This window comes from Apiotrichum porosum (assembly GCF_003942205.1).
Source record: "Apiotrichum porosum strain DSM 27194 chromosome Unknown scaffold_2, whole genome shotgun sequence".
In the NCBI taxonomy this organism is placed as follows: Eukaryota; Fungi; Basidiomycota; class Tremellomycetes; order Trichosporonales; family Trichosporonaceae; genus Apiotrichum; species Apiotrichum porosum.
The window spans coordinates 1,793,570-1,821,018 of record NW_021167109.1 but is presented as its reverse complement, the minus strand read 5'-3'; the positions used below and the strand labels follow the sequence as shown (position 1 = coordinate 1,821,018).

The following is a 27,449-nucleotide window of genomic DNA, read 5'->3' as shown; positions in this document are numbered from 1 at the left end:
CCGCGTGGTAGTGGTTAAGAAGGTCAATGCCTGACCGATGGATCGTGGGGCCCTATCAACGTGATCCCAATGGTGGGGCTGGTGGGCTGGTGAGAGTCGCGGCACACACGGATCGGGCCCACCAAGATAGTTATCCTAAGCGATGCCCTTGTGATAGTTATTCTAAGCGACGCCTGGCGAACGCCATATCGGCTGTCACTTTTCACAGTTGCCGGGAGTCGTTGCTGGGCGACACACTGTAGCGGTCTGAGACGGCCAGGTTAGACGACATTGACGACCTTGACTGACGAGGGTGTTGGTGGTTGGGGGATAATTGCGGGGCCAACTGTTTATCCACTGACGATTATCAGAAGCTCAGAAGAACAGAAGGGCCGCTTTAAAACCCCCTATATTTCATTGCCCACCGTAAAAGCCCTGACGGCCATTGCGGCTCCACCGCGCCCGGTGATATCGCGTTCAGTACACGAGATTGACGAGGTGCTTGACGAGCACGGTGTGAAACATGTGGCACCTCTTCTCACGGACGGCGGGGATCTGGCGGAGTGGCCTCGCTCCGAATCTCGTCTAGCTCGTCTCCACAACCCCACACTTCCCCACTCCGATATCCACGCCGATAGGCGCTCGCCGTCGTCGCCCTCACATATGGGTTTCCTACCTCGACAGCTTCTCAGTGGCGAACAGCATTCCCATCCTCTGTCGTCCAAGATGACCCGGCTGAACCGGGAAAGCGTTGATGATCCTGAAGTTTATCCACCTAGCTGCACCACCTGTGCTGCGTTCTGCGGCATTGTTATACTTAAAGAGACGTCTTGGTGTCTCAAAGTCTATCAAACACAACTTGGCTTGGATCGCATCTGACACACCCAACCACCCTTCTCACTCTCACCAATCGAAACCAATTACCGCCCAACATGCCCTGCCACAACTACACCCTCGCAGACCTCACCATCGACGCCAGCGCGCCTCAGGAGGAGATCAACGCTCTCATCGCCAAGATGGGCGCCGTGGTCATCAAGGGTCTCGTAAAGAAGGATGCCGTCGACCAGATGAACAAGGACTTTAAGCCCTACCTGGACGCTCTCGGTGTCGAGGGCAACGACGAGCAGTGGGACGGCTCGTTCTTCCCTTCCACTTCCAAAAAGGTCCCGGGCCTCCTCACCAAGTCGGCGACCTACGTTGACAAGATTCTCCTCAACGACACCCTCAACGGTATTGCCGACTATGCCCTCACGCGCCGCACCAAGACGACAATGTCCAGCCCCGAGCGCTACTGGTCGACCTGCAAGCCCCAGCTCAACGTCACTGGACTGCTGGAGGTGAACCCGGGCGGCAAGGCTCAAGAGCTGCATCGCGACGGTAAGTCCTCCTCTCCACAAGCAGGCGCGCAAGACTGACAGCTCCAGATGCCATTTTCCACGACCGCATTCGCGGATCCGAGGTTTACGACCCGTCGCAGGAAAAGTCCATTCTCGCCATGGTCGCCCTCACCAACGTGTACCCCGAAAACGGCGGCACCAACATTGTTCCCGGCTCGCACATCCGCTCCGACGACCTGCCCCCTCCCACTTACGAGGACGCCATCCAGGTCACTGCTGAGCCCGGAGACTGTGTCGTCATTCTCTGCTCGGTCTACCACGGCGGTGGCACCAACTCGATGAAGGTCGGCGACAAGAACTCGGTCCGCTGCATGGCACTCTGCGGCTGGAACTGCGGATACCTGAAGCAGGAGGAGAACCAGTATCTCCAGCTCAAGCACGAGGACGTCAAGAAGCTGCCTCTGCGTGCCCAGAGGCTGGCTGGATGGGAGTGAGTCTAGCCGCTGACAAGCGTGTCTTGTTGCATTTATCAAGTTTTGTGACATTTCCGTGACTCGGTCTCCCCCTGAACGCTTTGCTGACCCCTCCCCAGCGTCTCGCTTCCCTACCTGGGCTACGTCAACTGGGAGCACCCGCTCCTCACCCTCGGCCACGACCCGAAGATGGTTCCCAAGCTCGACGACCTCTTCTACGACAAGGACCAGACCCCGATTGCCGTCAAGGTTTAATAGCCGACTTTTATAGCCGAGGTAGCGTTCAGTCCGAGTTAAGCAGCCAGTTGTAGTGCATAGTGCGAATGTGGTGGTCGCCAAAGATGTCATGTCCGTTTTCATCCCCCAGGTGTCTCCTGCTCGTGTCTCGAATGGGCGGAAAAGAGGTGAAAGGAATCAGTGAAATCCAGTTTACCAATCCTTCTGTCAGCGCCTTGGGGGCGCCAGTATTGCCACATTCGCTCACGTACCAGGCATACATACCATGGGAGCCTGTGGTAGCACAAATGAACACTACAAGATGAGCATGCGACAGTTGGCACTCCAGACGTCGGTCATTTCCAGCTCGCCTTCGCCCGCATCCCTTCTCCGCCAACATTCATGAGCAATCTGCAAAGGTCAGCTGGTTCTCCATTTGCAACTCTCTTCTCTCGCCCTCCCTCCTTCTGTACCCACCTTCTCCATTCGGTCAAACTCCACCAGTCCAGTGGAGACCTTTGTAAAGTCGATGAGCAGTTGCAACCGCTCGTGGTCGCCCGTATCGCTGAGGACCGCAGCAATGAGCAGCGGGTACATCAAGTTGGCCATGGACCCGGTTCGCACTGCGACCTCGGCCAAGAGCTCGATGATGGCCGACGCGCTGCGCTGGATGATGGGGTCGTCGCGCCGTCGCCCAAACGCCACGCATTGCAAGTGGCAGATGAGAGAGTGGCGGATCAGCAAGTCGCCAAACTGGACGCGGATGGAGGACGGCGTCGAGTATATGGTGGCGAGCGCGACCGTCTCGAGCGCCTCGTACATTGCCTCGCAGGCCTGTTGGTACTGTGCCGTACCGACCGGGGTCTGTGGCGCGCCTCTGTTGGCAAGCAGTGTCGCCAGCTGGCGGGTTTAGCGTTGTTCCGTCCAACCGTGAACCCACCTCTGCCACGTAGAATAGCATTTGCAGACTGATTCCAAAATCCGACTGGATGACTTCCTGGGCGCACGGCACTTCCTCTAGCCACCTCCATTGGCCAGGCGCAAGCAAGTATGGTTCCAGGTTGAGACTCAGGGAGGCAAAGGTGTCGTAGAGAGTGAGATACACGAGGTGGTGCTCCAGCAGACCTATACCGAGCATAGAGGCCCGCGCCTCCTCGACCATGACCTTTGGACCGCCCCTGCGCTTGACATATGATGTGAGGAGTTTGTGTGTGTTGGCCCACAGTGGATCGCCGCTGGCACACTGGGGTTCGGGTTAGCACGTTGCCTCACTTTTGGAGTGCACGTACGTCTCGCAGCAGTAAGAGCTCGAGGAGCACCAGGAACGTTTCGGGCGAGTCAAACCCTTCACCGCGGTTATACTCGTGGATGAGCTTCGCGGCGTCCTCGACAAAGTTGCGCGACCGTGCGAGCATGACGTCGTGGACGGGCGTGGGGACCGTGCCCGAAAACGCGCGCTTGACGGCGCCCAGGCTCCACGCGACGGATACGAGCGCGTCGGCGAGCTTGACCTGCTGCGAGACGGGGGGCAGGTCTCTGCCCGACACCGACATGATCATTTGCGCTTCCCACAGCTTGGCGAGCACGCGGTCGGAGCGAGCACGGCCCTCGCGCTTGTCGGGCTGGAAGTGGAGCTGAGAAGGGTGTCAGCGATTGGTGTATCTGCATACTCACCAGTCCTGGAGACCCGATAAGGGCCAGGCCATCCAAGAACAGGCCAAATTGGTCCGGCAGCGTGTTGTCTTGGGCAACGGCTTGGGACACTGTTGCGCCGGCTGTGGGTGCTGTCCACGCCGCTGAAAGGTCAGACACGCTCCTATGTGACACCCTGCTCACAGTTTAACGAGGCCGAGGGAACGGAAGGTCGAGGCTGATACCTCGTCACTGCGCTGCGGGGTGCCTGTACTGCAGGCTGCTTGACGCCAGGGAGCGCGTTTGGGACGGACACGGCCAACCTCTTGGGATAGACACATTGTCGGTCTGGGTTGCGCATGCAGCGGGTACATGCCGGCTGAGAGTCAGCTGCAGCTCGCACAGAAGGGTAGCTCACCTTTCTCTCGTCGCACTTTACCCTCTTCATGCGACACGTAAAGCATCCTGTGCGTGTCCGTGGGCCCTTTTTGCCCAGAGACACGGCTGGTGTGACGGCAGACACCGACGAAGCGTCCTCCTGTGGCGTATCTTGAATTCGCACCAGGCCAGAGGTATCCACCCGCGGGCTCCCCGGTGGCGAGATGGACATGGCATTGCTCTGCGCCGTGGCTGTCGCTGAGGACGGCGCCTGGGCATGCTTGCCGGCCGTCAACCGCAAGACCTCGGTGGCGATGGCCTCGGCCAGCCACGCTACTTGCTGATGGCTCCAGGCATAGTTGGAGCACTGGGTGCAGCTGAGCTGGACGTTGACGACTCCGTCCGCCAGCTGGATAGAGTAGCCCCGGGAGGGCTCCATAGTCGTGAGTGAGCGTGACCAGTCGAAAACAATGATGATATGGAGCGCGGGTAATTGGCGCGATATGGGCAAGTGGGCACCACCACCACCCCGCTGCTGGGTGGAGGCGGGGTCTCCAGCTTATAGCCGACGCCTGGGTATCAGCCTATTGCGCGTCATCTAGGTATCTTTGCCGGGGAATGCAGCTGGCACGAGGTGACGCTCGCTGCGGATGGTCGTATCTGGTCACTGTCTGCAAAACACAGAGCGTTCATAAACAAGCACCCAATCTTCCCATATTATTTAAACTACCAAACGCGTCCATTGAAACTAAACCCGACAGACCCTAAGCGTACTTCTTAACCGCGGCGAGGTAGTTCTGGCCCGTGGTGGAGAGCGAGCCCGACGACGAGCGCATGAGCCAGGCGTTTCCGACGTCGCAGAACGCATAGGCGTAGATACGGCTGTCCGTTTCAAACAGCGAGACGACGTCGGTGATGAACTGGTTGACGACCGACTGGCTGCTGCACGCGACAAAGCCGTTGACGTCGTTGACACAGCCAAACTCGGTGACCCAGATGGGCTTGCCGTACTTGTTGTAGTAGTAGTCAATGTCGGCCTTGACGCCTGCGAGCGTGTTCTTGTAAACGTGGATGGCAACGACGTCAAAGGGTGTGTTGATGGCGTTCTGGAAAGGGGTGAGGAAGTCTTCGTCCTTTTGCTTGCACATGGCGGGCGAAATGAGCAGGGCGCCGGCGTTACCCAGAGGCGCAATGTACTGGTTCCACGCCGAGGCGGCCTGGGCCACGGTCAGGTCGGAGCTGTCGGTGCCCGGGCAGTCGGGCTCGTTGAAGCCGAGGACGTAGGCGGGAACGTTGCTCGTGCTCCAGGTCGAGGTGAACTGGTTGAAGCGGGCCGAGTCGCTCTGGATGCTGCCGCGGTGACCGTTGCCCCAGAGCATGGGGACGGGGACGGGGCTGCCCGAGTGGCCCGAGGGAGCACCGCTCCAGTCGTACCACCAGCCGACGTAGTTTTGGAAGTCGTCAAACGAGCTGCCGCCGGCAAGACCAGCCTTGATGCCCTTGGGGGTGAGGTCGGCCTGGAAGAGTTAGCACAGTGTCCCTCTCGCTCTGTCTCAGGCACACGCATGTGCACGCACCTTGGTGCAAGTGGCACGGTCCTCGATCGACCTGCGCGAGGCGGCGGCGGTCGCGGTCCAGATTTGGTTGGTGTTGCCAGTCGCACACGCCCAGGTCTGGACAACGTTACCGTTCGAGGTGGATCCGTTGGGCAAGTCCATGCACTGGCCCTTGCCAGTAACGGCGATGCGGTTGTCGTCGGTCCAGTACCACGTCTGGGCAGCGAGGCCGCTGTAGCACTGCCAGATCTTCATCTTGACGCCGCTAGCGGGGCCTGGGGTGTGGCGTGAGTGGGAGTGGGAGGGGGAGTGGAGTGGGCGAGGAAGGTGGGTGACTCACTGGATCCGGCGTCGAGGCAGTAGTTGGTGCCGGCGAGCTGGACGCTGCCGCTGCCCCTGTGGAGGATCCACTTCTGGGCACTTGTTTTTGCGTCAGAAAAGGGCATCCTTGCATCCCTTCTGCAATGTTGTACTCACCCAGTGCCGTTGCAGGTGTACACCTGGACGGGGGTGCCGTTGGCCTGGACATTGCCTTGGACGTCAAGACACACGTTCGAGTTGCCGTTGGGGTGAAGGGCCACGGCGCCCGAGGACGACGGGGTGGTGGTGGTAGTGGATCCCGAAGTGGTGGTAGTGGTAGGGAGGCACGCGGCAGACGCCACGGCCGCGAGGATGGCAAAGTTGACCACGGTGGACAGCATGTTGCTGAGCGAGAGAGAAGGATTGGTGTAAAGAGAGAACAGTGGGTGGTCGACAGTGGGGGGGGGGCGTGTCTTCCTCCTTATAAACAATGTGCACGCTGCCTGGTGCGCGTTTGTTTGTGTCCTCCGTTGGGCCGTTTGTGGTCTCTGGTCTCCTTTGGTTGTGCACGTTTCGCGCCAAACATGCGAACTGAGACCTTTGGCCTTTGGGACAGAGTGGGCAGAGTGCGACAGCCGTGCGTGCGAGCTGCGCACGAGCACGACAGATCTGAACAGCCGTGCGCGCCATCCGAGACAACGACGCGCCCAAAACACACGCAAGACGCGCGAGCACGGGGGGGTGACCGCACTCATTCACTTCACGCACACAGTCTCTCTCTGAGAGATCTGAGAAACACACACCTCTTGGCCAACCACATCCCTTTGTTTCTCTCTCTCTCGCTCTCTGTCTCTCTCATTCCATTTGACCCGGCTGGACCGACGGAACGCACGAACGGCACACACCGCCGCTCGATGGGCCGTCAAAGACGGCAGCTCTCCGGATGTTTCAGGCACATCCACCCGATTCCACCCACTCCACCATTTCCACTGCCTCCCCCTTGCTTCCTCCTTGCTCCTTGCTCCTCCGCCGGCACAACGTGCGTGGCCTTTTGCTGGCGCGCATGAATGCCGCTGGGAGTAAGCTTGTCTGCAGCGCCGAAGCTGACCCGAGTCTGAGTCCCCCAACTGTCCCCCCCTCCCTGGGACCTGGGGGCTGTATCTCTGCGTTCCCACACGCCTCTGTTCGCGTCTCTGGGTGAAGCGAATAGGCCAACATATCAACAGACAAACCATGGCGCGCGCGGCGGCCAGTTTATCGCGTGGCGGACGCGGGCAACCCGGAAACCCGAGCACCCTTGAATAGAAGGATTCCATCCACGCTTCAAGGCCGAGGATGGATGGCGACGCGCAACGCGCCACTGGTCAAAATGGGGCGAGACCAACACAGTTGACGCCGAGCGAGACCCAGAAATGCCGCACACACCCAGCGGCCAGCAGGCCAGAGCATCCTCCTGTGGAATGCCATCATCCGCCATCCGCCATCCGCCAGCGGGAGGGGGGGGGGGGGTTCTGGCCGTTCTGGAATTCTGGAACCTCTTGATCTTGGATTTTTCTTTTACTGCACTTGTTGAATGGGCGTCCATGGCGCGTCCCGGTGCCTGCGGCGCGCGCAGCCAGAAAATCAGTCTCGACATCGAGAGACGCGGGTGTGTCGCGGCTGCAGACCCACATTCCTCAACCACACCATAGCCGTTGTGTGCCTGCCGTGTACTGCCGTCAAAACACAAACAAAGACGCCTCCTCCCAACTTATCCAACTGATTGTCGCGACGAATGGGCATTACCCCAACGCCCACAGCCGTCGGTTGACATACGCCGTGCCGCTACCCGCTGTGTAACGTGTATTCAGTGCACCACGGCCACCACCTCCACGCCATTGAGGCGAGAGAGCAAGAACGAACAAGGCCAACACGGCGGGAACCACCGCAAAACAGGCCAACAGCATAGCCGTGGCAACGAACGTGTCGTGATCGGCTGACGATCCACTCGTCGTCTTTCTCGGGCGTGCGCCACCAACCCCCAACGGGCGCCCCAACTGCGGAGGCGTGGGCCAGAAAACGGTGGCGGCGAGCGGATGAGCTGCCCGAGAGATCCGGACAGTACACCTTTTATCACCCATGGAGGCGAGCTGATGGGCTGTACTCGGTCACTGGCACTTGTGTCTCAGACACGCTCGGTTGTGGATTGACGCCATGGCGCCTCGTCGCCGCTGGCCGCTGGTCCAGCTGTCGTTGGATGGGCGGATTGGACGGGATGCAGCGTCGCAAATAGCACTAAAGCACGATCTTGGTGTACTCAATGCTCCTGTTCAGCGAGCTGTATCAGAGGATCAGAGGAAGCGGCAAAGACCGCAAGGAACGGTACGAGCCCGAGTTGAACGGTGTGGGGGTTGCTGTCCCCTGGCCAAACCCTGCGTTACTCGTTCCTTCCAGCTGCCCCGTGTCCATCTGCACCCCTCTTACTTGCGAGCTGCTGGTGGACGTGTCCTGAGGCGAGGGTCAGGCCGTATCGGACGTAAACTCTCTTTGTGGCCCTTCCCGCACCACCACGACGCCAATCAATGCCATATGCTGATGCATCACGTCTTGGTACTTCTTGCACACCTACACCTTCCTTCCGCTCAAGCACCGAGCTGCTCGGCGACCTTGAGCAGCGTCATGGTTCCAAAGCCGGAACCCTCGGTCGGGGTGTAACCCCAGGGAGCGCCCGAGTTGGCGGCTGGACCGGCAATGTCCAGGTGGGCCCAGTTGCCCTGCTTGCCGGCAAACTGCTGCAGCTGTAGGACTGTTAGCGTGATGGAAACCCTCGCAGCAGCACTGCAGTACTCACGAAAACACCGGCCTTGAGCATACCGCCGTAAGGGACCGAACCAATGTTCTTGAGGTCGGCGGTGGTGCTCTTCATGTCCTCGAGGAGCTCCTCGGGGAAGGGCATGGCCCAGAAGGGCTCGCCACTGGCGGCCGCGGCGCGCTCCACGGCCTTGATGGCCTTGTCGTCGCCCATGAGGCCCGCGGTGCGCGTGCCGAGCGCGGCCATCTGGGCGCCGGTAAGAGTGGCAATGTCGAGCAAGAGGTCGGGCTCGGCGTCCTCGGTACCGTAGCCGGTAGCCGACGCCTGTGCCACGGCGAGACCGTCAGCGAGGACCAGACGGCCCTCGGCGTCGGTGTTGTGGACCTCGACGGTCGTGCCGGTGCGCTGGCGAATGACATCACCGTTCTTGAGGGCGGTGCCGCTGGGCATGTTCTCGGCAAGGCAGAGCCAGCCGGTGACGCGCACAGGGACCTTGAGCTCGGCAGCGGCGAGGACGGCCTGGACGGTAGCGGCGGCGCCGCCCATGTCGCCCTTCATCTCCCACATCTTGGGCGAGGGCTTGAGCGAGATACCTCCAGTGTCGAACGTGATACCCTTGCCGACGATCGAGAGGTGCTTGGCGTTGGCGTTGCTGGGAGTGTACGCGACCTTGACGAGGCGAGGGGGGTGGACGGAACCCTGGCCAACGCCGACGAGGCCACCCATCTTCTCGGCGCGCAGCTTGTTCTCGTCCCACACCTCGACCTTGACACCCTCGATGCCCTTGGCCGACTCGACGACGTGCTGGGCAAAGCTGGAGGGGAAGAGGTCCGAACCGGGAATGTTGACGAGCTCACGCGCGTTCTTGACGCGGCGGGCGGTAACCTCGGCACGGCGAACAACCTCGGCGTCGCCAGCAGTCACAATCTGGATGGCGGCAACAGGCGTGGTGGTGTCCTTGGTCTTGTACGCAGTCCAGGCGTACGCGCCGAGGCTCGCGCCCTCGGTGACAGCGGCGAGGGTCTCGGCCGTGCTGGTGGGGAGGATGACAGCGACAGTCTTGTGCTCGGCGGCGCCAGCAGCGCGAGTGGCAGCGCCGGCCGCGCGACGGAGGGTCTCGGGCTTGAAGCCCTGCTCGGGCTCCTCGCCAAGACCGACAAAGAGGAGGACGGGAGCCGGGTCGTTCTCAGCACCGGGGAGCGCGAGGACGGAGCACGACTTGCCCTTGAAGCCAAGCTTGCCGAGCTGACCGGCCAGGGTGGCAGCGCGATCGCCGGCAAAGGCCTGGGCGTCGCCGACAAGACGAGGACCAGCCTCGGTGGTGCTGGCGACACCGATCACGACAGCGTCAACGCCCGAAATGGGGCCGCTGCTGGGCGCGACCGAGGTGATCTTGGTAACGGTGGGGAGCGCGATGGGAACGGGGGTCTGTGAGGCGTAAGAGACGTCGCGTCGCCTCGGGTGGATAGGACAAGAGGCGGCAGCCGAGGCTTGAAGTCGAGGAAGACTGCTGCCGCGCGCCGCGAGAGACAGAGCTCGCGCGGGGACGACAGAAGCTCCGATGCCGCGCCGTAATGACGAGCGCGACAGACGTGCCAGGGGACGTACCATGGCGATAGACGACATTGTCGCTGTGATTATTTTTGCGTTGAGCGCGAGTGATGGAGAAGAAAGAGAGCGGGGAGAACTCACTGATTGATCCTGATGTGACCTGAAATAAAAGAGAGCGAGAGAGAGAGGGTGATGGATCGGGTGGATCATCGGCGGCACCACGTGAGGCCAACCAAAAACGCGGGGACCCGGGATTCGAACCTCGCAATCGTTCGCCCGGAGCATGCCGGATGTCATGTGGGTGGTGGTGGGCTGTCGGCGATGGCCGACAACGGCGAACACGGACAGCGGTCAGCGCTCGTCGGAGTAGACGAGCGTCTCCGCTGCATGGCGAGGGCAAGCGGGTGGGTGATGAGAGCGCATCTCCGTCTCGTCTGCAGCGACTGTTGTGGTCGTCACCGGCGGCCGCTTTGGGATTACTGGTGGGGCACGGCCACCAAAGTACCCGGCGAGATCGATATAAGACGCTGGCTGCGCATCCTCTGTCGTCACATCCACGATCCACGACGACATTCACAACACTTCATACGGTGAATACCCGCCCCCTCCAGACCTCGCCACTCACCTCCACAGCTATTCAACATGGGCCAACTCGACAACGTCGCTCACCCCGCCGTCGCGCGCTCGGTCAACCTCTGGCACGAGATGGTCGCTGCCAAGGACCTGTCGCGTCTCCCGTCCATCGTCCACCCGGACGCCGTCTTCAGGTCTCCCGTGGCCGTCACTGCCTACAACTCGCGCGCCGCCGTCATCCTCGCCCTCAACACTGTGCTCACCGTGTTTGAGGACTTTGTCTACTACCGCGAGCTGGTGACGCCCGACGGACTCAACGTCGTGCTCGAGTTTAGCGCCGTCGTGTCTGGCAAGAGGCTCAAGGGCATCGACCTCATCAAGTTTAACGAGCAAGGTCAAATCGTCGAGTTTGAGGTCATGGTTCGTCCTCTGAGCGGGCTGCAGGCGCTTGCGCAGGCCATGGGTGCCAAGATTGGCGACAAGCTGCCGGCGTTCAAGGACAAGGCCAAGCTCTAATGAGTCGGGGGAGCGGTGCAGATGCGCCGGTAAAAGCCGGTGGCCCGGTTATTGTAATAAAAAGACCGTTGCTATTAGAACGCGTTTTGTAATGGCGACAGATGCAAAGTGTGACGTCCCTGCCAAGCCGTGTGAGGATGGGCTCCGCGCACCGTACCCCGCATCAAACCGCTCGACCTGCCGAGCGTCACGACGCAGCCGACGTTGTTCGCTAAGATCCCAGCATGGGCTCCACGTTGTTTGGCTGATGGTGGTTGCCGATGCCCAGGTCCACGTTCCCCGCATCGCCTTGGCAGGGAGGTGGAAAATAGCTCATAGAGGTGGCTTGGAAAGCAGTGCGCGCGGTGGGGGGTTGATACGCGCGTGTACGCTGCTGGTGACGCCATGGGGGGAGAGGGGTGCATCCGACTCCGCGCGGTTATGCATCTTATAACCCTGTTCATCACGCATCTCTTTGCCACCCCACACCCCTCTTCATCCACCCATCATGAAGTCATTCAAGGACAAGGACAAGGACGCTTCAAAGGACAAGGAGAACGTGTTCGACGACACCGACTCGAAGGAGGCGCCGCCCCCTCCGTACAGCGGCTCAAGACTGTCCAAGACCTTTTCCCGGCTGTCGTCCAACGAGAAGAAGACCATCGACAAGAAGAAGCCCATCGTCGAGGAACCACCCGCACCCCCACCCGTCGACCCCGTCACCCAGCTGCCCACGACCTTTCGTGTCGGCACGCACTACATCCCCCCTCTCGTGACGGTCCCCGAGCTCGTCAACCACCTCGTGTTCCTCGCGTGCCTCAACCGCCTGCAGCAGGATGTACGCGAATGCCCCACGCCGAGCGACAGCGAGGGCAAGGACGCGCCAGAGGACAAGCAAGTGCCCGAGGACGTCAAGTGGGGCGCGTTCTGTGAGCGCGCCAGCCACCGGTTCCAGCAGTGGGCGACGAGCGAGCCCATGAAGGCGCTGTACGACCAGATCATGACACGCCCCGCTGGCGAGCGGTACGCGACGCGTCCCGAGATCCAGGCGGTCCTGTCTTACGCCGACATTGACGTCCTCATGGCATGGCACACGTACATGCTCAACCCTGGCGCGTACGAGCAGGACATGGAGCGCGAGGGCGGCGCAGAGGGCAAGCTGCGTGGTCTGAGAGCGCTCGGCGCGTTCCCCCTGTCGTGGATTGTGAGTTCAGCGAGGAGACGACCATGTCCTGACACACACCTGCAGTGCGCGCAAATCGACCCCACCACTTACGAATACCGCTCTGGAACAAGTGGACGCGCTCTTGTCGCCCTCCACCCGACCGACACGACTGTGGACATTGCCTGTCCCAAGTGCTCGCACTGGCTCCAGATCCCACTCATCGGCGTCCACGGCAAGGGAGGCGGTATTGCCATGCCCGAGCTCGAGTTCCCGTGCCCCAACTGCGAACTGGAGGTGACCCACCCTGCGCTGCGGTTTGGTCGCTTTATCCGCGACCTCCAGGACGTCCAGAGTGGACGCATCCCATGCCTGGCCGGCTTGGGTCGCTACGAGACGCCGCCTCCTCAGCAATCGTTCACTGAGGCTGTCGGTGTCGAAATGTCCAAGGGCCTCGTCCTCAGCGCGGCCATGGCGCAGGACAACCTGTCGTATTCCGAGGTCAACATGAAGGCGAAAGTGGACCTGGTCAAGCTCGGCAAGCTGTTTGAGTGGTCGCACGACCGCGCACGCGAGGACATTGAGGGTATTGCCGTCAAGCACCGTCTCTTCGACGTCATCAAGACGTCGGCCATGCTGGGCGCCGGCAGCCCTCAGACGTACCGCCGAACGTTTGCGTACGCGCTTTCACGGATGAACCGCGTGTACAACGGCGGCAACGGCGGCGTGACGAGCATCGACCTCGGTCCAGCCATCATGCGCCAAGCAGGGTTTATTGCCAGCATGGCCGAGCTCGGGTGGCTGGAGACTGCTCGCTGGAAGAACGAGGCCGACACGGCGCGCTTCTTCTTCCTGCAAAAGGCTGCTGCGCGGTACCACGCCTTTTTGGACCTGATGTACGCGAACCAGTACACGATGCTCTCGCCGACGCTCGACATTGACCTCGCGTGGCATTCCCACCAGCTCCTTGCTGCGAGGTACGCAAAGGACACGCGCCAGTATGTGGGGCGGTTTATCAACCACGACGACGCCGTCGCCGACGTCACGCTCAAGCACGCATACGACGAGACGGCCGCACTCTGGGCCAGCCGCTTCCACACGTCCTACTCGGGCTGCGGGTGCCCCGTGACCGCCAAAGCCACCACGGCTCTGAACCGCGCCGTGCGTCGCGAGAACGCACCGTCGTTCCTGTTCTGGAAGAAGAAGCAGGCAGCGTCCACGGCCGGCACCATGAAGGGCATTGCAGCCATGGGCGCCGGCACGGCGTCGGCCGACGACCGCGCGGCAGAGTGCCCGTCGACCCACAACCGCGTGCACGTCAGCGGCTCGCCATACCTGGACATTCTGTACAGCCTGTCGACCATGGGCAAGGGCGCGGGCTCGACCGACCCAGCCCACCCAGACCCCTTCACCAAGCCCCTCGGCCAGCAGCAGCAGCAACAGCGCAAGCGCGCACCCGCCGACGCCTACTTCTACGACCCGTACTGGGGCGTGGCACCGTACACGGCCATGGGCCCCTGGGGTCTCGGCAATCCCTGGGCGCTGACCATTGGTGTTGGTGCCGGCGTCGCCGTGGGCGTGGGTGTGGGTGTTGCTGCCGGCTCCGGCGCCGCGTGCAGCGCAGGTGTGCCTGCGGGTGCAGGTGAGTGTTTGTCCCTTCTTCTTCTTCTTCCTCTCCTTCATGTCCCTTTTGCTGACAGATCCCCAAGCGTGCTGCAGCGGTGTGGGCGCCGCGTGCTCGGCTGCTGTGAACGGCGGTGGACTGGGCGGCATTTCGGCCTGTGCGGCCAACGGCATGGCTGGATGTTCGTCCTTTGCCGGGGGAGGTGGTGCGGCGTGCGGAGGTTGGGGTTCAGGTTTCGGCGGCTGTGGAGCAGGCTCGGGCGGAGGAGGAGGCTGTGGTGGAGGAGGAGGTTGTGGCGGAGGAGGCGGCGGGTGTGGTGGAGGAGGAGGATGCTGAGCACGACGAAGTCATTGAAGTACGAAACCCGGGGCGTTGGATTAGTTGTACATTGTGGTCTAGTAATGTTAATGAATAAGTCACACAGTTTGCCAGCGGTCTCGGAGCCGTCGTGCCGATCCTGCTTCTCGCGCTGGAGCCGTGTTCAGCCCTGTTCTCGACAACACCTCTAAAGTGAATTTGTTCACTGGCCGTTTTCACGCGCTCCCAATGTTGGACGATCGCGACATCTTCCGTTGGCCGTTGGATACACAAGACCATGCAGTAAACATATACAATAAACGAGACAATATTCACGAGTAGACGAACCAGGCTCATCCTTGGGCGATTATGGCGACCAGGCGGCTCATTTCCGTCGGCGAGGCGCAGACGACGGCCATGCGTGGAAAGTCGCGCAACAGGTCGTCCAGGTCGCTCTCTGAGAGACTGTCGAGGTACTTGTCGGTCTGGCGGCGCGTCCAGGGAGCCGTTGGAGAGCGCTCGCCTTCGTCCGTGTCAGTGTCCCAGAGGTCAGAGGAGTCGGGAACGGACAGCGACGTGTCGGCCGAGGAGGAGGAGGAGGTTGAAGGGTTTGGTTCACCACAGGACTCGGAGGCGGTGTGCGTAATGTCGGTGGTGTGGTGGATGGCCTTCAGGCAGCCACGGTGGACGAGAGCATCGATCAGAGGATCACTGTGGCTCATTTGGAGACGCTCAAGGGGCTCGGCGTACGAAACGTCGCGAATCAAGTTGAAAGCCGCGTGGAACAGTTGCCCCCACGTCGCGAGCGCCTCGGGGTTCGCGTCGCCGTTCGCATCCGCAAAGCACCACGGCATATGGGTGGCCGCGCTGTTGCTGTTGACCAAGCCGACCATGTCGAGTTCCAGTGGAAGCTGTTGGGTGGCCACGAGCTGCTCGTCAAACTCCACGACCACTGCGATGTATCCAGCGTCGTCGCCGCCGATGATCGCCAGTCGCTGCATGTATTCTCCAGTGACACACACGCCCAGGCGGGTGCCCGACATTTCGTGCGCGATGACAAGATACACGGCCGCCTTTATGAGACCGCGCTTCCATGTGGTCTCGAACGAGTAGCTCAAGGTGTTTTCCCGGGCATGGCGGTCCTCGCCGCCGTCGGAAGGGGCAAGGTGACCTGGTGCCGGTGGCATCTCGTCGGGACGGCTATGCTTGAAGACCTTGAACTCGCCCTCCAACACCGAGCCTTCATACCGTTGTCCTTGAATGATCGTTGAGTACCGCATGGAAATGTCTGGGCAACGGATGCCGACGCGCGACGTGGACGGTGGTGCGGGACCAGTTGCACTGATGCCGCTACGGCAGGTGGTGCTGGGCCGGACTTGCTCTGAGCTGACGGGCGGCGAAGTGGAGCATCGCACCGAGGCCCTGGTGTTCGTGCGTGTCGCCTCGCCGTCGCCGTTGTGCACGTCGTTGTCATTCATGTTGGCGATGACCCCAATGTCGCGCCGGCTTCTACTCCTCCTGCTACCGCCGCTTGGGCGTGTGACCTTGCGGATCGCATCCACCACTTTCTCGTGGAAAGGTGACGTGGAATTGCCGGCCAGGTTGAGGGTGTCTATGAGGTCGCGCTCTTGCTCAAGAGTACAATCGACATGAAGGCCGACCACTGCAATCTCGCCCTCTTGCTGCTTGCGGCGTATACGAGGCAGGTAGACGGAAAGCTCTCTCTGCCAGGACGCCTCGCCCTTTGTGTCGTGGAGGATTGGGTAGAGGTTGAGGTCGCTGGGGTGTTCGAGGGGCGGTGCGGCCTCAAATGCGGCGCCATAAGTGGTGGGGAGCGGAAGTGGAAGGGATGGCGGCAACAGTCCTGTCGAGAGCATGGTGAGTTGTGTGGGGACGTGGACAGACGGGCATTGAGTGAGGGCGAGAAGGAGAGGATGGTTGGGAGGCAAACAAAAACAATAACAACGGGGCCCCAAATTTTGTATTACGTAACTGTGTTTTTTTGCTGCATTGGTGACCGTTGTGCATGTGGCTGTGGCTATGACCCTGTTGAAGCATCGCCGCCACGGCCAACGCGACGTTCTAGTGGTACAGTCGCCATATCGCCATAGCCATCGTAGACCAGGCGCAGACATTGTTCGTTACCTGTGGGTCGCTGAGATTCCATTGCTTTTGCCGCCCATCATAGCCACACGCCATGGCAGGTCCATCGCGCAAGCGCACTGCGCGGCTCAGGGCCTCTGCCGGTGTGAGATGTAGCTTTGTATGCTTGTTCCACATTAACCACAAAAGAAATGAGCGCAACACAGGACACATCCTTACATTGCTGCTGCGCCATCCTCGTCGGCCAGGCCTGGTCGGTAAGGTCGTGTTCATGCTGTTATCGCGGTTGTCGATCCTGGCGTCGCGGCAATTGCCGACCAGGCATTGACGAGTCATTTAAACATCATTTGCGTAATCGCCCCGAGGCACAGCTACGACCTGGGACGATAGGACGAGGGCACGAGGGCCCCGGTTACTGACGGAACATGCGCACGGCACAACGCCGTCTACGGGCGAGGCCGTTGCTGGCTGACACGGCGGCGCCGACTGGCCGTCTTGGGCAGGAACGGGGCATGCAACACTGTACTACAACCGCGCACCCCCGCAAAGCCAGCAGCTGCGGAACCGTGGTGCCGCGGTGCCGCCTCCGACGTTGCTGGCGTCGCGGCGAGACACTGTGGCGCGTGGCGCCCCCGGTGTTCAATGTTTCCCACCGAGCACATCTTGGCTGGTATGCTTGCTTTTGCTCTGGTGGTGTGTGTGGTGTATACCAGCACCGCCCCCCTTGATAGAGAGGGCGGGACACAAAAAGCTATGAATAAAAGAAGATCTCGTGAAACATTTATTTGAGTGGCCAGAATGGAGATAAACCAGATTGCAGACTGCGGCATCAATGCAACACCACGACACTGACGAATCCCTCCTTCCGCGCACCCCCCATCCACACCCCGCACAACAACCACTCTTTATGGCAGTGCGCCGTCTGGTGTTTTACTGGGTTGGCGTCCAGGCACCAGAATATGTTGCGTGTTGCCGTGGGGAAAAAGGTTCCAAGTTCACACGAGACACAGCCAATGTTCATGTCCCGCCGCCAATCAGCTTGCGCCTGCCCACCATGAGCCAAACGAGGCCCGACCGGAGGGCCAGTTGGTCAAAAGAAGTCATGGAGGGTCGAGGACGACGAGCATGTTGGGGAAGAGAACGGCGCACAGACACTCAGATACTCAGACTCGCAACCATCACGAACGTGGATGCACTCTGCGGTGGGCGGTACGCGTCTGCGCACCGTCTGTGAGACGGGATGTGACAAGGCGTCGGCAGAGTACAGAATGACTAGCGTCGGCTGTTTATGTTTGTAAAAAAGGTAAATACTACTGGCGCTACGGCCGGCGCGTTTCTAACATAATAAGGGCTACACCCTGCAGCACATGTAAGACGGCTGCGGGTGCGCAAGTGTCCAGGGATACAGTTGTGGGTGATGTGTTGTTGTTGGTGAGGAGGGGTTGGCAAGAATGAAGGAAGTAAAGAACAAAGCAAGATTGTCCACGGGATCGCGGCTTTACGCCAAGACCCAGAGCGCAGTGGCGAGCGCGAGGAGGCCAGCCATGCCAGCGGTCGCGCGAGGGGAGGCGGCCGACGAGCCGATGGGGTTCTTGCCCTTTTCAATACCGTTGGAGCCCTGGGCGACCCACTCGTTGTACGCAGAGTAGGCGAGGATGACAAACGACTGGGCCTCGGGGGACTCGGTGCCCTGCTTGGAAAAGGTGTACGGGTCAGTCACCTGGGTGACATAGCCCGTGTCGTTGACCTTCTTCGAGACGCCCGAGAGGAGGGTGAGCGACATGTTGACATAGTCGTTGGTGAGGTTGAGCGTCGAGAGACGCAGACCACCGGCGGCCATGAGCGCCGACGACGTCGAGTCCTCAAACGACGACGAGTTGTCAACGTAATTGTGCAGCAGGCCGTTGGACGAGATGTACTTTTCCGTGGCGCCCAGAATCTCCGAGGCCCAGGACTGGAGGTCGGCGACCTGCGACGACATGGAGCTGGCAAACGAGCTGCGCTGGATTGTGGCAATCACACGAGCACAGCCGGCGACAACCCAGGCGTTTCCGGTAGCCCACATGCCCGAGTCGACGACGCCGCCATAGACGGTGTGTTGCCAGAGGTTGGTGTCCGAGTGGCGCAGGGCGTCACGGTACAGCGAGATCTGGGTGTAGGCGAGGTCGAGGAGGGTCTGGTTGTTGGTGAGGGCACCGTAGTAGGCGAGGAAGGGAGGGACCATGTAGACGTTGTCGGCCCACAGCTGAGCCTCGTTGACACGGTGAGAGATGGCGCCCTGTGCAGTCTGGGAGAGAGAGAGAGACCGTTCAGCAAAAAAACGCCTCGTTTGGCCGAAATTAGAACTTACCCTGGGGACATCGTAGAGGAGGAAGTTGAGCTGAGCCTCGGCAGCCGCGCCATAAGTCTCGCCATTGTACGTGGCGTCGCCGGTGGTAGCGTTGGCCAAAAGGACAGCGACACCGAGAGACGCGGGGTCGCCGGCAGCGTCGTCCTTGAGCAGAGGCCAGCCGACGGGCAGCTGGGTGTTGTTCATGGCCGGGACGTTGACCCACGGTGTGGAGGTTGCGGTGGCGTTGGCGGTGGTGGTTGCCGATGCCGTCTGCTCGCCATCGGAAGAGCCGTCCGTGGCAGTGGCAGTGTCCTCGAGAGCCGCGGTGGTGGTCGTGCTGGTCGCATTGACCTTGTAGTCGGACGCGTTCGGCCGGTTCGCGAGGGTGGACTCTGCGAGCTCGATGATCTCGGGGATGCTCGACGACTGCAGGCCATCGGGCAGGGGAAGCGGGGTCGTGGGCGAAAAGACCGACAGCGATGCATTCTTCCACTCGAGCGTGGCCTGCGCGCGGGTACCGTTCTCCCAGCTGCAGAGCTCCCGTTAGCATACGCTCAAAGGAGTGCATGTCCTTTCGGGACGTGGGCAAGGCCGAGTTTCAACTGCGCTGGCGGGGCGCTGCTGCGGACAGGTGCAGGGCGGGCGTTCTTGGCCCCGCGACGGGTTGCACGAGGTCCGCGCGCGGGGACGTGTGTGTGGGCAAAAAGGATGCAACCTACCTCTTGGTGCTGAGCTCGACCATGCGCTGGTAGACGAGAGCAAGCTTGTCTGGTGTGAGTCCGCTGGAGGTGGTGGCCACGGCCATGGGTGCCATTGCGGCAAGCGCGGCGGGGACTGCCAAGTCGATGAGACGCATTTTCGGGGGACTAGGGGAAAGGGGACGAGCAGCGATGGGAGACTGAAAGGAAGGTGTCTGTGTGTATGTGTGTGTTGTGTCTGTGGTGGGTCTGTGTCTGTGTGTGTGTGCGAGTGCGATGGATACGACGGTTCTGTATGCTGGTGTAATGGGAGGCGATGGGAGGGAGAGAGGGAGAGAGAGATGAGAGATGAGAGCAAGGGAAAGAGGGAGATGTGAGAGAATGTTGGCCAGGGAGACAGAGACACAAAGTGTAAATGACACTCACACACCGCCCCCGGGGGCCCGACAGAGGAAGCGATCCCAAAGGGAGTCCCACAGGTGTCGCTCTTGGCGCGGCGACGCGGTCACCCAGGAGAGAGACAGATCACGGGTGAAACCCCGTTCTGTACCCCACAAGGCCAACATGCATGCATGCTCTCTTCCCCTTTTCCTTTTTTGAATTCCAGGTCACACACACCCAGTGTACACTGTGTGCCTCGACGAGTGTCTCTCTCGTGTCTTCCCATCCCTTCTGCCATAAGCGCGTGTGGTCTAATTACCTCTGTCCCCTGTAACTCCCTCCTAGCGCGTCCCACCCCCTCGACCTTTTGCCATTTCCCCAACATGCCGCGCTCGCTAATCGCGCGTCGATCAGAGGAAAAGCACGAAATGGTCCGTCCTGTACGGCCGGGCCGGTCCGGACATGGGCTTAGGTAATAGCTTATGGAGGGCAGGTACCGAAGTGGCGCGCCTACCTTTGCCCATTTGCCCAGAAAATTACCTGAATACACTGCGGCGGGCCTATGTATTATTGTCCCTTCCCTCCACCAGTCCCAGCTGTCCCACGGTGGTTTCCCATCCGCTCTCCCACGGTGTCATTTCCCATCACACCCACCGCAGCCCTGTGGTTCTGGCGGTTCGTGTTCCTGAGAATGCGCGCGCGTTGCGTGGGGTGGACGTCAAGGCCCGCGCGCGCGCCTGGCGCTGGCGGGTGGAACGGGGCACAACACCACGCTCGCTCGCATGTCAACGCCGCCGCGCGCGTGGCCCCCACATCTTGCTCTCTCTCTCTTCCACCACTCCCCCATCTACAACCTACATCCCTCCAAAAGCACATCTATCAAGCATGGGAAGGGAAATCGTCAACGTCTCCGGTAGGTCTGCATGCAGCACCACACTGTTGCCCTCCCCCATTGCCGTTTACTGACACACATTCACCAGTCGGACAGGGTGAGCGATTTATGCCGGCGCGCGCGCGAACCTCTTGGCGTTGTTTCGCAAGAGCCCCGCTGGCAAACTTGGACGACATTCTTGAATAGCACTGCTGACACTTGCGGACAGCCGGTAACCAGATCGGTACTGCCTTCTGGGAGAACGTCCTCCAGGTATGTGTCTGTCCGACACGCGTCCATCGAGTGATCGCACTGACAACCGTTACAGGAGCACGGCCTTGATGGTGGGTAACGCCCCCGAATATCCATTGTTCCATTGGAACCTCCGCCTCCCATCACACTCATCCACTGACCGTCACAGCCAGCGGCAAGTACGTCGGCAACGACCCCCAGCAGCTCGACAGGGGTGAGTGCAAGCCGAGCGCGAGCGAGCGCGCAGGGATTTGCCGCCGGGTTTGCTGACACCAAAACAAGTCTCCGTCTACTTCAACGAGGCTTCCAACCAGAAGTATGTCCCCCGCTCGATCCAGGTCGACCTCGAGCCCGGAGTCGTGGACATTGTCCGCGGCGGCCGCCTCGCCAACCTCTTCCGCCCCGACACGTTTGTCCACGGCCAGAGCGGTGCCGGTAACAAGTGAGTTGAGAGGACTCTTGTGGGTCATTGCTGACAGATTAGCTGGGCCAAGGTGAGCCACCGAGACATTTACAACTGATGCTAAACTTCGCTGGGATACTACACTGAGGGAGCCGAGCTCGTGGACCCCATCCTCGACGTCCTCCGCCAGCAGGTCGAGTCTTCCGACTCGTTCCAGGGCTTCCAGCTCCTCCACTCGCTTGGTGGTGGTACCGGCTCTGGTCTCGGTGCCCTCCTCCTGAGCAAGATCCGTGAGGAGTACCCGGACCGTATGCTCGCCACCTTTTCAGTCTTCCCCTCGCCCAAGGTCTCGGAGACTGTCGTCGAGCCTTACAACGCCATCCTCTCGACCCACATTCTCGTCGAGAACTCGGACATTACCTGCTGCATTGACGTGAGTGGCCCAGGTGCTCACGTTTTCATGTGGACCCCAGCGCTGAACATGCTATTCAGAACGAGGCTCTCTACCAGATCTGCGTCAACGACCTCAAGCAGAAGGCCCCCGAGTACAAGGACCTGAACGCGCTCATTGCCAAGGTCATGACCGGTTTCACCTGTGAGTTTGTTTTCGTGTGTGGGAAATGACCGCTAATGTTCCTAGCGACCCTCCGTTTGTGCGTGACCCTATTGGTATTGCCCTACAGTAGACACTGACCCAGATGTCCAGCCCCGGTGTCCTCAACTCGGACCTCCGCAAGCTCGCCGTCAACATGGTGCCCTTCCCGCGTCTCCACTTCTTCACCGCCGGTTACGCGCCTCTGGTCGCCTCGGGCACCCGCGCTTACACCGCCACCAACGTCCCCGAGCTCACGGCCGCCGCCTTCCAGCGCCGCAGCCTGCTTGCCGCCATCGACCCCATGATGGGCAAGTACCTCACCGTCTCGGTCGCCTACCGCGGCAAGCTCTCGATGCGCGACATTGAGACTGCCGTCTACGACTTCCAGTCCAAGAACTCGGCCCACTTCGTCCCCTGGATCCCCAACGGTGCCCTGACCACTCTCTGCACCGTTCCCCCCATCGGACAGACTGCTTCCGCCACCGTCGTCGCTAACACAACCGCCATCTCCGAGGTCTTCAAGCGTTCCCACGTTCAGTTCCGCCAGCTCTGGAGGTAAGCTTCCCGCACTCAGAACGCAGCTAACGAACGAAAGGAAAAGAGCCTATGTGCACTGGTATACAGGAGAGGGCATGTACGTGCAAAAACGATGCGTTTGGACTCGAAAGAGTGCAAGGAAGAGGAGATTTTGAGTAGAAGAGGTGTTGTTGAAGTCGGCGGGACTTTTTTTCCGCCACTTTTTTTTTCCTCCGCCACACGGCCCGGATCTTCACACCTGCGCCCACTCTACCCTATGCTGCGTGAGTGAATTGCTGACATCACAGGGACGAGCTCGAGTTTACCGAGGCCGAGGTACGTTGCGCTCGCTGTCGAGGAAGAGGTGGCGGACGTCGGGAGTCCCCAAGTCGACTTTTTTGGGTGGCGACCTTTGGGCTCCTGACGTCCCGTGTCCCTTGACCTTGTCTCCTCTTCCCTCTCTGTTCTGTATGCTAACCCGAGCAGTCCAACCTTACCGACCTGTGCTCCGAGTACGACCAGTACGAGAACGCCGGCCTGGACGACGAGGAGCTCGAGTACGAGGCCGAGGAGGTAAGTCACATGACTGCCGCCGGGCGTGGTGGATGCAGTCCGACACGCGCCACCCACTCTGGTTACGTTTTTGTTTGAACACATTGCTGACATGGTCAAGGTTGCTGAGGAGTACGAGGAGGACTACGAAAACTAGAAAACCGGTCCTAACGTCGAGTGATTTGCAAGATAATACCTCTGTTATGTTCGTTGTTCCGTGTTTTAAGTGTCCAGTGTTACCCATTTCCGGCGTGAACTTTAAATGCATGCCCGTACTGTTTCAGCTCTCATGTGCGAATGCGTCGCTGTATAACGAGGGAGACAGGTGCGCGGCGAGCAGGCCCAGTATGTACATACGTATGCATGTCAACGGAATTGCGGTATGTAGTTTCATCAAATAATCCACAAAATAAAAACCTTGCTCTTTTGGGTTTTCTGTCAGGTCCCCTAAGCCTTGCGCGGGTTCAATCTCGCCCAAGACGGGAAGACTGCTTAGAGGCCGTCGTCGGTCGTCTCAAGGGTGTCGAAGTGGGCGGCCGAGGCGGGCTGCAGGAAGAGGCTGCCGGTAGAGCGTTGAGCAGCGGCCGAGAACGAAGCACACTCGGCAAGGATTGGGCCCATGGGGAATGCGGTAGAGCTCTCTCCATCGCGGGCACGGCCGAGGATCAAGCGCATGGCTTTGGTGGTGGTCGCCTGCGAGAGCTTGTCGTTGTCTAAAAGGGTGCAAATGACTGGGTGCCAGGCCTCTGTGTCCTCAGTGAAAGGGAGACGGTACTGGGGGGAATTGGTGATTGTGTGTTCAAGGATGCGTTGGCACAGGCGAATATCTTCGTCCGTGATGTCGTCCTCCTTCTCGGACATGCCCTTCTGGATGGGCTGTGAAGCCGAGGCAGCCGCAGCGGTCTCCTGGGCAGGACCAGGACGAGGACAGGGCGCAACGGTGATAGGCTCGATTTGGGGCAGCTTTGAGTGAGCACAAGTCATTGGTGCGAGACACTCACGGTGGGAGGCTCGGCACGCGGGTTGCGCGAGTGGCGTGGCCAATTGCCATGCTTCATGTCTTCGGGCGCAATGCCGGGTTGGGGGCCAAAGCCGGGCGTTCCACGGTTCGAGTCAGACATCTTGGTGGTGTAGGAAGAAAGAGAGAAAGAAAGAAAGAAAGAAGGAAGGAAAGTGAAGTAGAGACGGGAGAGAGAGAGAAAGGAAGATGCGAAGAAGAAGAAAGAGCGATACAAGGGCCAAGGAGCCTTCTCGCTCCTTGTTGCGCCCGCTGCACCGCTGCTGCGCTGCTGGGGGGTTGTCACGTTGGCTCAAACACACGCTCCACAGGATCCACGGCTTCTCAGCTTCTTTTTTGTTGCGCCCTAACCCCACAGAAAACACTTGTCCATACACTACATATCCACCCTCCAGCACAGCGTGCCCACTTGTCTTCCATCTCCCCATTCTCATCACTTTCAACACACCAACATGACATGCTCCACCCTGGACCACCCGTCCGCCTCAATCAATGGGCTGTGAGCAAAGAGCCATACGTGGTGGCGTGTTCTGACCATGCAACAGCATCAACCCCAAACTGAACCTGCTTCTCAAGCTTATGTGCGTGACACGCGCCGTCTTTCAAACCATGGCGACGTGTCCGCTTGGACGTCTCAACGTCCAAGAGAAGACAAACCCGATGAAGGATGTCCTTGGTGTGGTTATGCCAGGTGGCATATCAGAGCTAGACGTGAACGCAGTCCCCACCGACGAGCAGCTCCAGTAAGTACATGTCCCATTGACGACGCTGCTAACGACAGCGCCACCGCCAAGTACCTCCAGTCGAGGAACGAAGATCATGCCCCGATGTCGTTCCCCGCCTACCAAGAGGAGGGTAGGACGGTCGCGGCGGTGCTGCGTGATTTCCAGGCTGTGAGTCGATGAGTGGCATGAGCGGAAAGTTGGGTGTTTCTGGTCGCACTTTAGCTGTTTGGCCCCGAGTACGACGAGGAAGTTCTCCCTGCCCTCATCTACTACAAGTCCGGCGGCAGTGGCGACAGCATCCGTGCAACCCGCCCCGCCATTGTCCTGTCGGACACGCAGCTCGAGGCCATGGGGTGTACACTGCGGTTGAGTTTGGCGATCCGCCTAAAGCGCATGAACCAAAGCGTGGGCGCCAACCTCCTCGGCGTGTTGCACCAGCAGCTCGGCACGAGAAATCTCCGTCCGACTGCTGCAGAGGGCATTGCCCACCGCTTCTTCGCTGGCGGTCGCCTCTCGATCCCCAAACTCATGGTCGGTCGCCCCGTCCCCTCCTTCCATCTCCTTCCATGGACAAACGAACCCTACGTCCTTAAGTGGCTCCAAGCAGACCAAGCCACAGCCATTACGGCCTTTCAATCTGCCTGCCAGGTGAGTGGATCCACCAGATTGGTGTTGACCACCCAGGCCAAGAACATCACCGTGGCTCAGGGCTGCCAGCTGATGCGTGCCGGCGAGTTTGACTACGCCACTGGTTGGCGTCAGCCAGGTGACACCGGCTACGCGGACGCTAGCGAGGGCATGGCGCTGATGCGCAAAACTCGTGAGTTACCAACGACATGGGGGGGCTAACAGTAGTCACTCGTGCAAACGAGCTTGACAGTCGCGCTGCCGGCAGCGTCCGGTTCCTGTGGGATGAGTTTGCCAATTTTTTTGCCAGCGGCTCGGCGTTCGTGGCGGACAGCAATGGCAACCCGGACACCGACGACAACAACAACCACCTCGCCGCGTAAGTGTACCTGATCACACACACTGGGTCCAACCTGCCAGTGTCGGCAATTGAAACGTGGAATGGGGTTTGCGAAGGTTAAGCTGACGCCGTACAGGCTCCAACAGTTGCGCGACAGGCAAAAGTTCTTGTCGCCTTCCGACATTGACCAGCACTTCCCCCGTCTTCCCCTCCGGCTGGTCATGGTCTTGGTCGACAACTGGGACGTGAGTAGAATGTACAGTGGGATGAATTCGAGACGCTAATGAGGCAGGCGAGGCGGAAGAAGATAGCCGTGGCCCAGATGTCGGCTGGCCAGAGCTCAGCCGTCTGAGGAGGGTGGGGGGAAGGGGGAGCTTCGAGGCTGTGCGCATGTTTGCACGTGCTTGTGCGTACGTGACCGCCGCAAGAACAGATATGTCGGCTTCTTCTTATAACGGCCGCAAGAACGCACATATATATAAGAAGAAGCCGATATATGTGTTCTTGCGCCCAACTCCCCACAATCATTAGTGCTCACCAGGTCGCCTTCCTCCCTCTGTAGTGACTTGATGGCCAGAGCGATATGTGACCACCTGCCAGCGCTTGCGCTTGTGTTGCACACGCACAATACACTCTCACTCTACAGAGCACCCCTCACGCCTTCATTAACCGGTCAGCCAGTCTATCGTTAACTCTGTACATATTCAAGCTTCACGCCCCTGTACAGTCTCACCACGGCAACGAAGGGACTGTCGGAATGAAGAAGAATGCAGAGTGAAGATATAACTGCCGAAATTACAATTTAAATACTAGATATAAGGGTGGATTTGATACCGTGTGTGGCACACATACCAACAGCACGCCACGTCCAAGGTTGGCAAATGGTGCCACACGGTCCCGCCGTCCTCATAATACAAACCGCTACAGCTACATCAATACTTCACCTGGCTTACATTACCATATAATACCACCTACTTCACAACGCTTGCATTGCTACTATGACTACTGTCATCGTCCAAGTGATCCGGTCGGCTGTCAGTTGCCATTGTAAATGCCCTAGCTTCCATCCTACTCTTCGTCACTCGCAGCCACACGACGGACACTTCTTGTGCGCACACTTCGATCCGACCTGCTTGAGCTAGGGCCCGTACCCCTTCCACTGCATTCTCCCAGTTCTTTTTACTCCCTGGCCTCCCCCCCACCCCCCCCCCAAAAAAAACGGAATCATCAGACTGTTTGCATGCTATGTATGTACATGCGTGTCCTCTCCAGTGTTCCCGTATCGGCTCGGAGTCTTTAATTTACATGTATGAGAGGCCATCCTCCTCCTCATCACTCCTAATTATGCGGCGCTTCTTGCCAACACGCTTGAATCGGATCTCGATCGAGGGGACATCGTCGTAGTCATCGCTGTCCATGGCGCGGCGGCGAGGAATGACATTTGCGACCTCGCCGTGGGGACAGTCGCTGTCCTCGATCGTGTCGTTCACGTCCATGCCGCCTTGGTCCTCGTTCTCGTCATCATCTTCCTGGTCCTCGTCACCATCCTCGTCCTGGTCATCGTCGGCTCCGGCGATGGAGCGGGCCTTTATCAAGGTGCACGTCATGTGTGTCTCTCCACTGTTCATAGCATTCTCCATATTGGTGCCGCCCACATACCGCCGGCCCCATA

At 59.9% G+C, this 27,449-nt stretch overlaps 12 protein-coding genes across 12 annotated transcripts; 5 read left to right on the top strand and 7 right to left on the bottom strand.

Annotated features, from left to right (window-relative positions):
* Positions 1–911: 911 nt before the first annotated feature.
* Positions 912–2,044, top strand: EHS24_004724 (uncharacterized protein; the record flags this gene model as incomplete). Its single annotated transcript, XM_028620281.1, has 3 exons — positions 912–1,356; positions 1,404–1,806; positions 1,909–2,044. The coding sequence occupies 3 exons, from the start codon at positions 912–914 to the stop codon at positions 2,042–2,044; spliced, it is 984 nt and encodes a 327-aa protein (XP_028479253.1).
* A 276-nt stretch (positions 2,045–2,320) lies between these two features.
* On the bottom strand, positions 2,321–4,454 carry EHS24_004723 (uncharacterized protein; the record flags this gene model as incomplete). The annotated part of the gene is made up of 7 exons (XM_028620280.1): positions 2,321–2,416; positions 2,483–2,905; positions 2,946–3,248; positions 3,295–3,639; positions 3,680–3,789; positions 3,842–4,016; positions 4,056–4,454. The coding sequence occupies 7 exons, from the start codon at positions 4,452–4,454 to the stop codon at positions 2,321–2,323; spliced, it is 1,851 nt and encodes a 616-aa protein (XP_028479252.1).
* Positions 4,455–4,779: 325 nt separating this feature from the next.
* Positions 4,780–6,272, bottom strand: EHS24_004722 (uncharacterized protein; the record flags this gene model as incomplete). Its single annotated transcript, XM_028620279.1, has 4 exons — positions 4,780–5,532; positions 5,593–5,846; positions 5,912–5,991; positions 6,049–6,272. The coding sequence occupies 4 exons, from the start codon at positions 6,270–6,272 to the stop codon at positions 4,780–4,782; spliced, it is 1,311 nt and encodes a 436-aa protein (XP_028479251.1).
* A 2,220-nt stretch (positions 6,273–8,492) lies between these two features.
* On the bottom strand, positions 8,493–10,288 carry EHS24_004721 (uncharacterized protein; the record flags this gene model as incomplete). Its single annotated transcript, XM_028620278.1, has 3 exons — positions 8,493–8,648; positions 8,702–10,090; positions 10,271–10,288. 3 exons carry the CDS (start codon positions 10,286–10,288, stop codon positions 8,493–8,495), a joined length of 1,563 nt encoding a protein of 520 aa, XP_028479250.1.
* A 567-nt stretch (positions 10,289–10,855) lies between these two features.
* On the top strand, positions 10,856–11,302 carry EHS24_004720 (uncharacterized protein; the record flags this gene model as incomplete). The annotated part of the gene is made up of 1 exon (XM_028620277.1): positions 10,856–11,302. One exon carries the CDS (start codon positions 10,856–10,858, stop codon positions 11,300–11,302), a length of 447 nt encoding a protein of 148 aa, XP_028479249.1.
* A 487-nt stretch (positions 11,303–11,789) lies between these two features.
* Positions 11,790–14,581, top strand: EHS24_004719 (uncharacterized protein; the record flags this gene model as incomplete). Its single annotated transcript, XM_028620276.1, has 4 exons — positions 11,790–12,485; positions 12,531–14,085; positions 14,153–14,248; positions 14,484–14,581. The coding sequence occupies 4 exons, from the start codon at positions 11,790–11,792 to the stop codon at positions 14,579–14,581; spliced, it is 2,445 nt and encodes an 814-aa protein (XP_028479248.1).
* Positions 14,582–14,717: 136 nt separating this feature from the next.
* EHS24_004718 (uncharacterized protein) lies at positions 14,718–16,241 on the bottom strand (the record flags this gene model as incomplete). Its single annotated transcript, XM_028620275.1, has 1 exon — positions 14,718–16,241. The coding sequence occupies one exon, from the start codon at positions 16,239–16,241 to the stop codon at positions 14,718–14,720; it is 1,524 nt and encodes a 507-aa protein (XP_028479247.1).
* Positions 16,242–17,965: 1,724 nt separating this feature from the next.
* Positions 17,966–19,655, bottom strand: EHS24_004717 (uncharacterized protein; the record flags this gene model as incomplete). Its single annotated transcript, XM_028620274.1, has 3 exons — positions 17,966–18,754; positions 18,818–19,328; positions 19,519–19,655. 3 exons carry the CDS (start codon positions 19,653–19,655, stop codon positions 17,966–17,968), a joined length of 1,437 nt encoding a protein of 478 aa, XP_028479246.1.
* Positions 19,656–20,763: 1,108 nt separating this feature from the next.
* Positions 20,764–23,224, top strand: EHS24_004716 (uncharacterized protein; the record flags this gene model as incomplete). The annotated part of the gene is made up of 14 exons (XM_028620273.1): positions 20,764–20,791; positions 20,859–20,867; positions 20,979–21,022; positions 21,078–21,093; positions 21,171–21,215; positions 21,284–21,443; positions 21,486–21,495; positions 21,553–21,837; positions 21,897–21,999; positions 22,045–22,057; positions 22,111–22,554; positions 22,824–22,851; positions 23,002–23,088; positions 23,189–23,224. The coding sequence occupies 14 exons, from the start codon at positions 20,764–20,766 to the stop codon at positions 23,222–23,224; spliced, it is 1,308 nt and encodes a 435-aa protein (XP_028479245.1).
* A 335-nt stretch (positions 23,225–23,559) lies between these two features.
* Positions 23,560–24,188, bottom strand: EHS24_004715 (uncharacterized protein; the record flags this gene model as incomplete). Its single annotated transcript, XM_028620272.1, has 2 exons — positions 23,560–24,015; positions 24,069–24,188. The coding sequence occupies 2 exons, from the start codon at positions 24,186–24,188 to the stop codon at positions 23,560–23,562; spliced, it is 576 nt and encodes a 191-aa protein (XP_028479244.1).
* A 349-nt stretch (positions 24,189–24,537) lies between these two features.
* EHS24_004714 (uncharacterized protein) lies at positions 24,538–26,129 on the top strand (the record flags this gene model as incomplete). Its single annotated transcript, XM_028620271.1, has 8 exons — positions 24,538–24,584; positions 24,631–24,828; positions 24,867–24,978; positions 25,033–25,458; positions 25,495–25,630; positions 25,666–25,816; positions 25,914–26,022; positions 26,070–26,129. 8 exons carry the CDS (start codon positions 24,538–24,540, stop codon positions 26,127–26,129), a joined length of 1,239 nt encoding a protein of 412 aa, XP_028479243.1.
* A 949-nt stretch (positions 26,130–27,078) lies between these two features.
* Positions 27,079–27,384, bottom strand: EHS24_004713 (uncharacterized protein; the record flags this gene model as incomplete). The annotated part of the gene is made up of 1 exon (XM_028620270.1): positions 27,079–27,384. The coding sequence occupies one exon, from the start codon at positions 27,382–27,384 to the stop codon at positions 27,079–27,081; it is 306 nt and encodes a 101-aa protein (XP_028479242.1).
* Between the last annotated feature and the right edge of the window lie 65 nt (positions 27,385–27,449).